The sequence below is a fragment of the Camelus bactrianus genome, chromosome 13 (genome assembly GCF_048773025.1).
Source record: "Camelus bactrianus isolate YW-2024 breed Bactrian camel chromosome 13, ASM4877302v1, whole genome shotgun sequence".
Classification (NCBI taxonomy): Eukaryota; Metazoa; Chordata; class Mammalia; order Artiodactyla; family Camelidae; genus Camelus; species Camelus bactrianus.
In genome coordinates, this window is record NC_133551.1 from 64067585 (window position 1) to 64081091 (window position 13507).

Below are 13507 nucleotides of genomic sequence, written 5' to 3' on the forward strand. Positions count from 1 at the left end.
CTGCCGGCTAGGTCGGCATTCATTCAGCCAGTATCTACGAGCACCTGCTCTGTGCCCGGCTCTGATCTGGGCACTGGAGACACAGCCATGAATAAGGTCCCCATGGTCTCTGCCCTCAGGAAGCTGGCATTTTTCAAGGGGGCGGGGGTAGACAGAGTAAACAAGGCTGTGATCATTTCCAGAAGGCAAAAAGCAGAGAATGTGGCAAAGGGTAAAAGGTGGGAGGATCCACCTTCCCCAGAAAGGTATTTGAGCTGTGGCCTAAAGGCTAAGAACGAGTCAGCCATGCAGAGAGTGGAGATGCTGTAGGTTGAAGGATTCTCCAAAATGACATGGCCAGCCTAAATCTGCACAGGCTCCCCATGGCCTCAACAATAAGCCTGGCATTCAAAGACTCCCCAAGCCTCTTTCACTGCCACCTCTCACTCCCTCTCCTTCAAGCCAAACTAAAGGACCAGACATTCCCCCCACCCAGGGGGTTGTTTCCTGCCTCAGGACCTTTGCATATACTGTGACTTCTTCCTAGGATAACTTTTTTCCTTTGTCACACTGTCAAGTTCTTTCAAGATTCATTCTAACTGTCTCTTTGATGAAGACTTTCTGGAGTTCTCCACACCTCCACACGTATACACAACACACACACACACACACACACACACACACACACAGGAGCAACCACTCCCCTCCCTGTTTCTGCAGCCTCTGCTCAGTCTCACCACCTGCAACACTATGGCTGTACTTTTTCATCTATGTGCCTGGCTCTCCTTGTGGGTAGATCCTTGTGAACAGGGCAGGGCCGTCTTATTCATCTCAAAGTTTCTACTGTCTGGCCCAAGGCAGAAGTTGGCAATACTGGTGGGAGTTTTCAAAGTGAGCTAATCCTGCCATTATCTGTTTTGGGCAGAGAAAGACCCCAGGAGATCAAGAGGACCAAATGCCACCCAGCAAGGTGGCTCCCAGCTCCACCGGTGGAACTGAACTGCTCTGCAACATGGACCACCAGGAAACTCACTGGGCTCTCTCTCCGCTAAGTCCCATTCTGGAAAACTCAGTGCTTGAGAGGAGCTTCATTTGCAAAAGTATCATGGCATTTATTTTGATAGTATCTTTTTATTACAATAGCTAAAATCAGATTAATTTGTAAAATTCTACAAACTTGAGAGAAGACCTGAAATCAGGAGAAATGATGAGGCCCCTGAGCTGCTTCCTGGACTCAGAGGCCGTGGAGCCAGAAGGGGCTGACAGGCTGAGGAGTCCAGGAGGATGTGCCTCAGTTTTGAGACATCTTCCCTACCCCCTGGGGAGACCCCAAGAGGGCTCAGGCCTGGCTAGGGCCTGGGTGCTCAGAGATGTGGGGGCTCCCAGCTGACACACTGTGATCTCACCTCCTCCTCTTGGAAGCCCCTCTGGGAGGTCCAGTCCTGGGACACAGCCTAAGAGCTTCCTTCTGAGCCCAGGAAGCCAGCAGAGGAAGCAGGCTTTACACTTCATCAGCAAATATTTGCTGAGCCTGTTGAACTGAATGACAGTCTTCCTCGTTGTAGTTATCAGATCCACATCAAGTAACATCTCAGGAGCCATTTGCTTACTCTGCCCCTCATGTATTCCTTCACCCAAATTTACTGAGCTTCCACTATGCACCGGAGATACAGAAGAACTAGTTCTGCATTCAAGGAGATTTCAGAGCAGCAAGGGGTAGACCAGTACACATGCAGTGACATCTTGGTGAGATGCATGGCATTAAAGAAGCAACAGCACGACAGTTTTCATTTTTTTTGGGTCCCTGACCATTCACCAAGTTCATCGAGTCCTTACCAGTTAAGAGCAGAAACTTGGGAACAGGCTGCCTGGGTTCCTTTCCCTGTCCAACCCCTTCCCCTAAGCTGATATTGGGTAAGTTGCTGGGCCTCAGTGCCTTCATCTGTAAAATGGGAATAATAATAGTTTCCACCTCCAGGGGCTGCGGTGAGGATGACATGAGTGAGTACACGTGAATTCATGCCAGCACAATGCCTGGCACTTGTTATTACCAATCTATGTAGTCGGCATGGATACATCTGTTTGGCAGATAGGAAACAGGCTCAGGGAGGTTCCCCTCTGAGCCGGATGCACACCCAAGCAGGGAGCCTCTGGAGCCAGGGCCTTTCCCCCACCAGCCTCTCAACACCCGGCCTCGGCTTAGAGACGGCCCCGCCATTCTGCTGCTCACCGGTGGGCGCTTCTCACATGCTCGGCTAATACCCACATGGCTATGAAGTGTCAAGGCTAGATTAATCCGCTCAATGAAAATAAAATAATCTTTAATAAGAATACTAATCACCAGGCCTCGGGGAGCCCGGAGACCTGGAGGCAGAGCCGGGAATGAATGGCCGAGACAGATGGAGTGGCTCTGGGCTGGGGCCTGGCCCTGCCCATCGACCCAGGGTGCTTCCGGAGTCCGCGGTGCCCGGTGTCGGCCGTGGGCCAGGAGGGGCTCCTGCCCCTGCCGAGGGCACCTTGCCCAGGCTGCCTGTCGGGCTGGCAGCTGCCGGAGGCCCCAGCCACCTCTCTCCTCTCCCTCACAAGGAGCTTGAGATTTGACAAATAAGGTGTCCGCCGGTGGACGACCAAAGGAAATTAATTCTAAATCAGATTTTAAACACAGTCAGGAAGGCAAAAGAGCTCGTTGTTCATGCTGCCCCTCCGAAATGAGAAGCTCTGATATTTATAGAAAGATGATTAGGGCCGCAGAGGGTGGTTTGTATTCCGCATCCAGGTGACAGAAAGGATGGCAACCGGGACTTGAGACTCGGGTGGCTGCTCCGTCGAGTGATGCTCTGAGAGGTCCCTCCGCTCCCTGGAGTTGTTGGGGATGGGGTGCAGCCAGGTGTGGGGGTGGCTCACTAGGTCAGGAACTGTGTAGTGTGGGGAGCTTTCTGGTCAGGGGGTTGGGAGATTTGGGATTCAATCAACTCTCCTAGCTGTGTGCCCTTGGGCCAGTCACTTCCCCTCTCTGGGCCTCCATTTCCCCACTGGCAAGCTGGACTAGCTCCGAATGGCTCTGACAGTCTCCTGTGGGTCTCTGAGGCCTGAGCACAGTCTCAGCAAGGCTTCTAAAAGCCACATGATCGGCTAGTCCCCTCTCCTGGGCTTTACTGTCTTCTCTGTAAAATCGAGTGATGCCCAGCCACCTCTTCAGGGAGCTGTGAGGGTGAGACCAGAGAGTTGGGAACCGGTAGACCGGGAGGGTAGCTGTCGCTGTGGGCCTGGCCGCTGCTCCAGGCCTCACGCTCTGGATCCTTTTCCTGTCACTCGAAGGAAGGTGGAAGGGCACTCGGGCGGGGGAAGCCGGGAATCCCTTGCCCAGCCCTATTTGCTCAGAGAGAACTGCCCAATGGAGATGGCCAGGGCCCAGCGGGTCTCGGGAGGTCCAGCTCAGGTTGGACAGGGCCTCAGCTTTGAGAGGACATCTCAAGTAGCCCAAGAAAGGCACCCCCAGTCTGTGCCCAGCTCCTGCTCGGCCCCCATATTCTGCACTCTCAGGGTACCTACCAAGGAGGGGGTGGGGATGGGGGACACTGGCAGGGCCGCAGGCTTGGGCCTCCTGTTAGGGGAGGGCCTGTTTTGCACTTGTGCTTCTTCAAAGGAGGTTAACAGACAATCACAGAAGCCCACTGACAGGGTTGAGAAAAGTCTCACCTCCTGCGACTTAAAACTGGCATCCCGTCCCCAAACCTCACTGCCTGCAGTGCACTATGAATTAATATTTTTTTATAAAACATGTAATTATCTTGCAACTGGCATAATTATGTTATACTGAAACTTAAATGTAAAATTCAAAATATGCTGCAATTCCCTAACCCTCTTTGTCACGTCTTTATATTTTTTATTAATGCGCCAGCAGTGCCAGGAAATGAGAGTGACCTTGGCTGGCTCTGCCTGACCCCGGGGAGGTCCCACTGCTCAGGCCTTGGTGTTTCCACCGACAGTCCTGCCCTTGACATGCTGCGGCTCCTTGGGCAAGACGCATTCTCTCTCTGGACTCCACTTCCCATCTCCAACAAAAAAGGAGGCTGGAGCAGGACTCCTCTGAGTGAGGCCAGGACCCTGAAGTCAGGAGGACCAGTCTCCCTCCCACAGACAAGTATGCACAATGGACAAACAGGTGGCCTGCCTGTGCTGGCTGGCTCAGCCTAGGGCCGGAGCAGCAGACCTTGAGCAGGTAACCACTGACTGGCCTGCCCGACTGTTACAGCTTATACTGTACTGGTTACCAACTGTCTTAATGTTACCCCAGGGAAGGGGGAAGCAGGGCTTCGTTTGCAGAGGGCTTCGTGGACAGAGGAAGCAGTTCAGGGCTCTGGAGTGAGATGACCTGGGATCAGATCCCTACTCTGCCACTTAAATTGAGGGGACTCAGTTTTTCACATCTGTAAAATGGGGATATAATACCTAGCTTAGCAGACTAATTTAAGGATGAGAAACTATATGAATCTCTGAAGGCAGTGACTCTCTGTACCTCCATTCTCATTGCCTGGGACACAGTAAATGCTTAACAGAATGAGTAATTGACATGATATGTACAGAGTGCTCATTGAAGTGCCAGGCATATGGAAAACACTCAGAAAATTGTCCCTAAGGGGCTTTATTATCCCCACCAGAATGAAGGAATTTTGGGAGCCAGTTCTAGCGGGGAATGTGGTCGGGATGGGACAGGAATAGGTGAAAAGTCTACACACAGCTCAGCCAGCGCCAGACAGACCTGACTCAGGGCCCAGCTCCACCTCTCAGCAGCTGTAAGACCTAACCAGGATACTACTTCTTGACCCTCAGTTTCCCCATCTGTAAAATGGAACTGTAAGACCTGCCTTGTTACAATGAGCCAATGAATGGATATACGAGAAATCCCCCTGCAAGCTGTAAAGGCAACAGAGATGTTTGTTATTATTACCCAGAGGGAAGTTGAGAAGGACTGGATGTCTGTGAAGGAACCGGGAGAGGCCAGAGGCCTGGGGAGCCTGAAAATTTGGTCACAGGGGATAGAACAAATGCAGAAACAAGCAAATATCACAGAAAGTGCTTTGGGGTTTAGGGTCCAGGACAGGTGAAGACTCGTAGCAGTTGGCAGTGTGAAAAAAGATTTCTTAAGGAAATCAGAGAGCCCTGGAGAAGGGCAGGAATGGCCTGGTGGCCGGAGAGAAGATTCTGGTCCTGGAGACATCAGGGCAAGACAGCTCCCAAGATGGACCAGGCTGGACTCTGAAGCTACCTTGCGCATCACCTGAAACTGTCAGCCTGTGTCCGGCTCAGTCCTGTGAGCACCAAGGGGCTTTCTTGCTGGCGAGGGCAGGGGGATGGTGCTGAGAGGGCTGAGGTCCTTCTGACTGTGGTCCTGGGTCCTGTGGAGTAGCAGCAGAGGGCTCAGAGGGTGTTCCTAGTGGTAGACAGGGCCCCACGCTAGTCTTCACTGAGGCTGTCTGGGCTCAGGCCCTGTCTCTGATCTCTGCCTAGGAACATCTTCCTCCCCCAGGAGAACCAGTGGTACCAGCAGCAGGCTTCACTGTGCTCTGAGTGGTGGAGCTGCCACATGTCCAGCCCCTGGGGAGACCAAGTAAGGGCAGAAGGCAACCAGGCCAAGACCAGTAACAGCTGGGGCACCAGCTGTCTGTGCACACCAGCTCTCCCAGTGCTCCCAGACTGTCAGGAAGCCTGGCTGCACGGCCCCCACATGGGGTCTGCTGACCACACACACATGCACATGGCCTGGGCTCTGGCCCCTGCTGCTGGTCTCTGATGCAGGAACCCCAGCCATACATCCATGGGAACAGGTGCTATTTCGTGACCCAAGAGCTCTTGGTTGTCCTCTCCCACAGGTCCCAAGATAAGTTCCCGCTGAACACAGGCGGGCTGCTTCAGGGGCCCCAGTGACATATCCAGCCCAGACAGTCCTCAATGGGTGCCCCTGCCCGCATACCATCAAGTTGGCCCTGTATTACACTTGTTCATTCTGAGTCCTGGTTCCAATCCACCCCTCCCACCTGACAGGTTAGGCTCAGTGGTTCTGAGCCTGGACCCTGCAGCCCGACTTCTAGGTTCTAATCATAGCTCTGCAGCTTCCTGGATGTGTGACCTTGGGCAAGTTGCTTTGCCTCTCTGTGCTTCAGTCTCCTCATCTATAAAACCAAGATAATAGTAGTTTCTATTTCACTTGGGATTAAATGAATTAATGAGTGAAAAGTGCTTAGAATAAAGCCAGACATAAGTTAAGTCACACACAGTATTGTTCCCTAACACAGGTCCGTACCCAGTAGTACCCCAATCACACCAGTGCCCGGAGAGGTACCTCTCCACGATGCCCACGGAGGGTCCACCTGGCTGTGGTGTGTCTCCCTCCTCCCAGTACACACATATATACACACACAGGTGGCCTGGGGACACAGGAACACGGGAGGTTCACCTATCTTCCCAGGTGCTGTGTGCACCACCCAGTCACCTGCTAACTGTGCCAACCATGCCCCCTGCACCCCAGCAGCCTTGCCCAGACCAAGCCCAGCCATCGGCCCAGCCGCACGGAGGTGCGCTCACCCACACAGGCATCCCGCTGCTCCTCGTAGCCGGCGCTGCACACGCACTTGCCAATGGGCACCAGCCACTCGCCCTCGGCGCTGCAGTACATCTTGGGCGTGTCCCGCTCCTCAGAGTGCCTCACGCACTGGCCCCGCACCTCCACCAGCGAGGATGAGTCGGCCCCTGTCACTGCCTCCGAGAAGGCTGCCAGGTTGCGCACCATGGTGGGGCACTTCTTGTAGTAGATGCGGAGAGACAGGATGGCAAGGCAGGCGCCGATGTCCTGGAAGGCCAGATAGAAGCCGCGCTTGCTGAGGGGGCCCACTCCGCGCACCTCCGTGTTGAGCTTGAGGCGCCGCACGCCCAGGTCGGCGCCCGTGAAGCTCTCGTCGGCTGCGATAGTGTCGATTTTGAGGAATTGGCTCTCCTGCGTGCTGGCACCCAGGTCGCGGTCCGACTCCAGATAGTAGAGGTTGAAGGTCTCCTTGCAGGTGCCCAGCACGCCAGGCATGCTGTTGCAGTCCCGCAGGGTGAACTTGATCTCTGCGTAGACACGCCGGGCGCCATCGCGGGGCACCCAGCTGGTGCGCAGCCAGTTGTTCTGGTTGGGGCTCATGACGTTGCACACCTGGTATGTGTGGATGGGCCGGAAGGACTCGTCCACCTCGTTGATGGAGTCCCACTGTGGGCAGAGAGAGCACAGCCAGATGAAACGAGAGGCAGCACCTGGCCCTCTCTTGCCAACTGCGTGGGGGGCATCCTGGGGAAGAGGGAGGGACATTCTCCAGCCTTAAGGAGCGGACCGTCTAGCGGACTGTTGCCGCCAGATGCCAAGCACCCTACGGACATAATCTCACAGGTGTCACATCCTTTGGGGGAAGTGTTATTTGCCACCCTTTCACAGATAAGGAAAAGAGGGGCTCAGACACAGAGCCTGGTGTCTGAGGTCACATAGCGAGTAAGTGATGGGGTCAGGACCTGAAATGATGCCAAAGCTACAAAGCTCTGACCTCATTTCTATGCGGTTACTCCCAGGGCGGGGGGACTTGCTTGGGGAAATCAGTGAGCCCACTGGTCCAGTTTTCCTATCAGCTGCCAGAGGATCTTCCTAATGCATGAACCTGAACTTTGCCTTTGCCCACCTCAAATCCTTCAGCAGCACTCCCTGCACTGGTGCTTGTTGAATGACTGTCTGATGGATGGACTCCCTCTGCCTTGCTGTGCTTGACGTTCCCTCTGCCCTCAACCTAAGGCTGGGGGCTCACGGGTTGGCCTGGGTCTCACGCAAGGGAGTACCAGGATGCGGGAAAGTTGAGTGTGACTGTTTCAGTGGCAGGTGCTGGCCAGGCATCACTAATTCAGAAATAAACCAGCGACCATCACTGACACTATCAACAGAATGAAAAGGCAACCCACAGAATGGAAGAAAATATATGTAAATCAAATATTTGATCAAGGTTTAATAGCCAGAATATATAAAGAATGCTTACAAGTCAACAACAAAGAACCAAACAGAGCTATTTAAAAATGGACAAAGGACTTGAATAGACATTTCTCTAAAGAAGACATACAGGTGGCTAAACAGCACATAGAAAGATGCTCAACATCACTAAGCATTAGGGAAATTCAAGTCAAAACCACAGTGAGGTACAACTCCACACCCATTAGCTATGATCAAAATAATAGAAAACAACAAGTGTTGGAGAGCATGTGAAAAACCTGGAACCCTGTGCATTGCTGGTGGGAACGTAAAATGGTGCAGCCACTCTGGAAAACAGTCGGGCAGTTCCTCCAAAAATTAAATGTAGAATTACCATAAATTCCATGTCTGGAATACACCTAAACACCCCCAAAGAAATAAAAGCAGAGACACATATTTGCACATCCATGTTCACAGCAGCCAAAAGGTGGAAACACAAATGTCCATCTATGGACGAATGGGTAAACACAATGTGTATATCCATACAATGGGATATTACTCAGCCTTAAAAATGAATGAAATTCTGACACATGCTACAGCATGGAGGAACCTTGAGGACATTATGCGAAGTGAAATAAACCAGACACAAATGGACAAAATCCTATCCGCTTCTGCTTATATGATGTACTTAAGTCAGATTCATACAGACAGAAAGTAGAGTGGTACCTGCCAGGGGCTGGGGAAAGAGGGGAGTGGGAGTTATAGTTTAGTGGGTTCAGAAGTTTCAGTCTGTGAAAAATTGTGCTGAACACTGGAATTTGACACAACATTGTAAAATGATTATAAATCAATAAAAAATGTTAAAAAAAAAAGTTTCAGTCTGGGAAGATGAAAAGAGTTCTGGAGATGGCCAGTGGTGATGGTCACACAACAATGTGAATGTACTTAATGCCACCGAACTGTAGGCTTAAAAAACATGGTGTTGAGAAATGATCTAGGAGTCGAGAAGCCTGGGTGCTGGGCCTGGCTCAGGCACTAACTGGCTGTGTGAACTTGGGCAAATTGCTGCTCCTCTCTGGGCCCCAGCCTCCTCAGCTGCAGAATGCTGGCTGGCCAGAGGCAGACGTTGCTGGGCTGAGTTCAGTGGCTCCCTGAGGGTTCTGATGAGGGGGTGGGGGCCGAGGGTGGTTGCAGGGGACAGGCTCAGGGTCCCTGTCCTGGCTCCACTGGAGATGCAGTGCCTTGATCTTCTCTCCTGGACCTCTATGTGTATCGTCCTTGAACAATGGATCCTATTGCTTAAGCAGGGGGGTGGGGTGAGGGGAAGGCGGGGTGGGGTCGAGGCTGAGGGAGGTAGAGCCCACTCCTCGTGGTGCTCTGAGAATTTGTGGGGTTCCGAGCTGTTCCACAAGCACTGGAGTGGGGACCAGGGGCATCTCAAGTCTTTCCTGTCTGACAAAAGACCCTCAGTCTGCCCTCGTCTTGGCCAGTTATAAGGTCTCAGCCCTCAGTGGCCCTATCTGTAAGAGGGGGCTCAGAAAGGCCCCACTTTAGTGAGGCTTGAGAGGATAAATGGAGAAGAAGCCTACGAAACGCTCAGCTTGGACCGGGCACAGACGGCACTTGACGAATGGGACTGATACGATGCTGAACTGGCAGCCTCTTTCCAGCCCACCTATGCTTGCCTCTGGGGACCACCGGGGAAGCAGATTAGGGTGTGCCAGCCTCACCCGAAACAGTGCATGCCCCTCCTGCACCCCCAACCCTAAGAAGGCCCCCCACACTGTGCTCCACTTGCAGGCAGGGCTCTGGGCAGCACTGCGTCACATCTGGGGTTAAAGTCATTGTCACAATTAATGGAGCACCAAAGAGCCAGCCAGCTGCTCCCCGTCTGTTTCCTGCCAGGGACCTGGATAAATTAATCAGCTCTATCTGAGTCCGCTCCAGCCGCCCCACCAGTGCCAATGGCTGGCCTAGCCCAGGGGCTGCTGCAGACACCCAGAGTGGCCCAAATTCCTGGAGGGTGGTACCAGGGTGGAATCAGCCCTGTTCTTTACCTGGGCACCCCCACCCCATACTGGGTGCCACTCCCATGCAGCTGCCTCTCTAGGTCCCTGGCACACTCCTTCCCCAACCCCCACTATCGCTCTGGAACTCTGCCCCTTCCTGAAACAGAATGCAGCAAACCAGCTGTGCATCCCTGGGTGTATCACATTCCCTCTCTGAGCTCTGGGCTTCTCATATGTACAAAGGGGTGCCCCTTTCATTTATTCCAGGGGGTGGTAAGGATCAAATGCAGCAATAAAAAATGTGCCTTCTCAGCTAAGGTGACGTCATGAGTGACTGTTAATTCACTAGATGAGGTGGCGCACGACCCAGTGTGGGGAGGGAGGGGTCCAAACGGAGCGCAGCCTGGTTAAAAGCATGAGTTCTGGGGCCAGACTTCCCCAGCCTCAGCAGAGATGCTTGAGCTCTGAGAGCGTCCAGTTTCTCACTGGTCCAATGTCCTTTTCCTGCACCATCTCACAGGTGACCGCTGCCTGGTGCAGGCTCTGTGACCATCCCCATGTTCTGAACAAGGAGGTGGAGGCGAGGTAAAGGGACTGGCCTGAGTCACACTGATTAGAAGCTGGAGAGCATTGGCTCCTCCAGCCCCAGCACTGCTGGTTGTAGGCTGTGCTGTCGGCCTAACAACCTGATACCTCTGTGATGCTGGAGACAGCCCTGGATGACCCTCATGCCCAGGCTGCTTCACAGACTCCAGAATCAGAGGGGTGGATGGAACCTCGAGGACCATCTCCAAAAGCTCTCCACCCAGCTGGGCACTTGTTAGACAAAAAATTCCCAGGCCCCTCCCCACTAGATGTGGAATCTGCATGTTTCACTTGCTAGCCCAGCACAGGTTCAAGATCCAGAGTTTGGAAACCAGAGATCTCATCCAGCCTTCTTTCCTCTCGGCACAAGCTTGGTCTCCAGGTCCCATAAAGATGGGAGGTGGTCCCTGGCTCAGTAAACAATTCAGGATTGCCTCCCACCCCTTCCCAAGGTGGACACAGGCCAAGGTGGGCACAAGGAGCTCAATGTGGGCTTCGAGCCCAGAGAGATATGAGACTGTGTCCATCCCCTGGGACCTGTCTGACGGTGCAATCATTACTCACGGCTCTGAGCCTTAGCTTCCTCAGCTGTGAGACGGGGTGGCTGCACCCACTTGCAGGACTGGTGGTGGGGATTAAATGAGATGATGTCAGTGAATGGTTGAGCTATGTGAATATAAGTGATTATCTGTTCTAACTCCCAAATGAAAGGAGATCACTCTGAGCCAGGCTTTACAGCGCCCAGCAAACAAAAGAACCTTAGATTACCAGCGTGGTCGTCCAAAACACAAGTCCAGTCATATTCCTCACCTGCTTAAAACCCTGACAACTCCATTATCCTAAAAACCAAGTCCTAAGCTCTGAATGGGACAGAGGGACAGAGACGCCCAGAGCCAAACGCGGGGGCCAGGGCCGTTCCTTCCTAGCTGCTGGGTCTCAGGGGAAATGCTGACCCCCCCAACAGCCAGGCAGTCACCTCCTCATGGGTCAGCCCCCAGCTCCCGGCAGAGCCGCTCCCTGTGCCAAAGCCCTTCCACCCAAGCTCACCCCGGGAGACAGCCACGTGGGATACACACAGAAGAGTGCTTCACGGGGAGTGACTGAGGCCCAGGGATGTAAGAGGACACTGCCAGGACCCAGCCTTTGTCCTCAGGTAGGGCTGACCTGCTCAGGCTGAGAAGGGGGTCCCTCCTGGCTCTCGGGCTCCCAGGCCGTCCCTCCAGGTCCCTGAAGCCTGGCAGATGGGGGCCAATGACAGCAGACTCAGCTTACTGCTACCTGGGGATGAGACCCCAAAGAGAGGAGTGGGGCTCATCCTGACCCCAGTCACAGGCCACAAACAGCCTGGATGAAAATCTCACCCCAAAGTAAAGAAATACTCCCTTCACAAATACCCACTCTGGGGGTCACTCTCATCATCATCATCATTACCAGTGTTACTCCTCTGTCTCCAGAGCCACGGGAGCCAAAGTGTTCATGAAAGGAGGTGTGTGTGCAGGACGTGCTCGTGTCTACGGCAGGGATGTGTGTGTGTGTGTTCCTGAGCATGTTTGTAGGAGGAAGTTTATGTGATATGTAACCATCATACAGATTAATAACAACGGTAATGAGTAATACACTTAATGAGGGCTCACCGTGTGCCAGGCATGGGGCCAAGGCCACGTGTCATCTCCCTCACCCTCTCAACCAACCCCATGAGGTCATCACATGCTCATCCCTTTCTACAGACGGGGAAACTGACTCAGGGAAGTGAAGTGGTGACCCAGGGCCACCCACTATGTGGATGGTGGAGCCACACCCCGTCAAGCTCTTGGGCTTGATTTGGCTTTACTGATCTCTGGGATTTGGATAAAAGAATCAGAGGTACTGGGTTACCATGCCCACTCCCCAGGAGGGAAGGACGGAGTGCTGCCTGAGTACATGACCTACAGGGACCTGATGGGCTGAGCCCAGGATCACCATGGAGACCACATGGGCCTGGGAGGCTGGGGCTGGAAGAACCACCCTGGGGGTCCTGATAGAAGAAGCGAACAACTGGGGGCTTCAGGTGAGGGCAGGGAGGTCATGAAGGGAGGACTAATCCTGCAGAAGTGGAAGGCCAGGCTGCCCCGTTCCTCGATACTGACACCTCCCCGGCCACCGTGGGACCGGCTGTGGCACAAGGTGAACCTGCAGGCCCAGGACACAGATGTAAAGATCCCACATCCAGGCCTCAGACCTGAAGAATCAGGAACCCGGCACCAGGATTGGTTCTGGAATCCCAAAGGTCTGCGTGCACTAAACTGTTAGGAAATCAGCAGCTCTGTCCTTGACTGCTGTGTGTCCTCGGGTAAGCTCTTTCACCTTTCTTGGCCTCTGCTTCCTTTTGATCTGTCTGATGATAAGACTCTGAGTCACAGCCTCTCTCTGCTCACAGAGGGACAATGCTGGCCCCACTGCCATCACTTACCCCATGAGCTGGGTACGTGAGCCAGCCCCAGTCCCCGTGGATGGTCGAGGTGTCCAGCAAATTCACTGTAGAACAGGAGACAAGAGCGCATCAGACCTCTGGGACCCCCCTTCCCCAGTCCCACAGGACCAGCCCGGCACAGCCACTCTGGCTGCTCCTGGCCCCGAACATGCCAGCTCCAGTCTCTGGGTGCTTTGTCACTTCCCCATCCTTCAAGGCTTAGTTCAAGTGCTCGTTCTTCCCTGAAGCCTTCCTCCACCATCACAGCCAAAACACAGTCTTCTAACCTCCCAGAATGCAAGTTGCCCCTAGTGCCAGGCTGCCCCAGCTGGTGGTGAGGTGGTATGGCTAAGAGATGGGCTCAGCCGTCTGGGAAGCGTGGGCCAGAATCCCAGCTCTGCCAGTTTGGAGCTGGGTGTCCCACAGCATGTTTCCTCTCCTCCCCTCAGCTTCCTCCCCTGTAAAATAGGGTGATAGTGATGTCTGCCTTACAGGGGG

At 53.7% G+C, this 13507-nt stretch overlaps 1 protein-coding gene across 1 annotated transcript in view; it reads right to left on the minus strand.

The window, feature by feature from the left end:
* Positions 1–13069, minus strand: part of EPHA8 (EPH receptor A8) — a 29087-nt gene extending 16018 nt beyond the window's left edge. Inside the window, exons 1-2 of the mRNA XM_010957397.3 lie at positions 13010–13069; positions 6565–7228 (exon numbers count right to left, since the gene is read on the minus strand). Coding sequence (XP_010955699.3) covers positions 6565–7162 — 598 coding nt within the window. The 5' untranslated portion in view covers positions 7163–7228; positions 13010–13069. The remainder of the gene's footprint in view (positions 1–6564; positions 7229–13009) is intronic.
* Between the last annotated feature and the right edge of the window lie 438 nt (positions 13070–13507).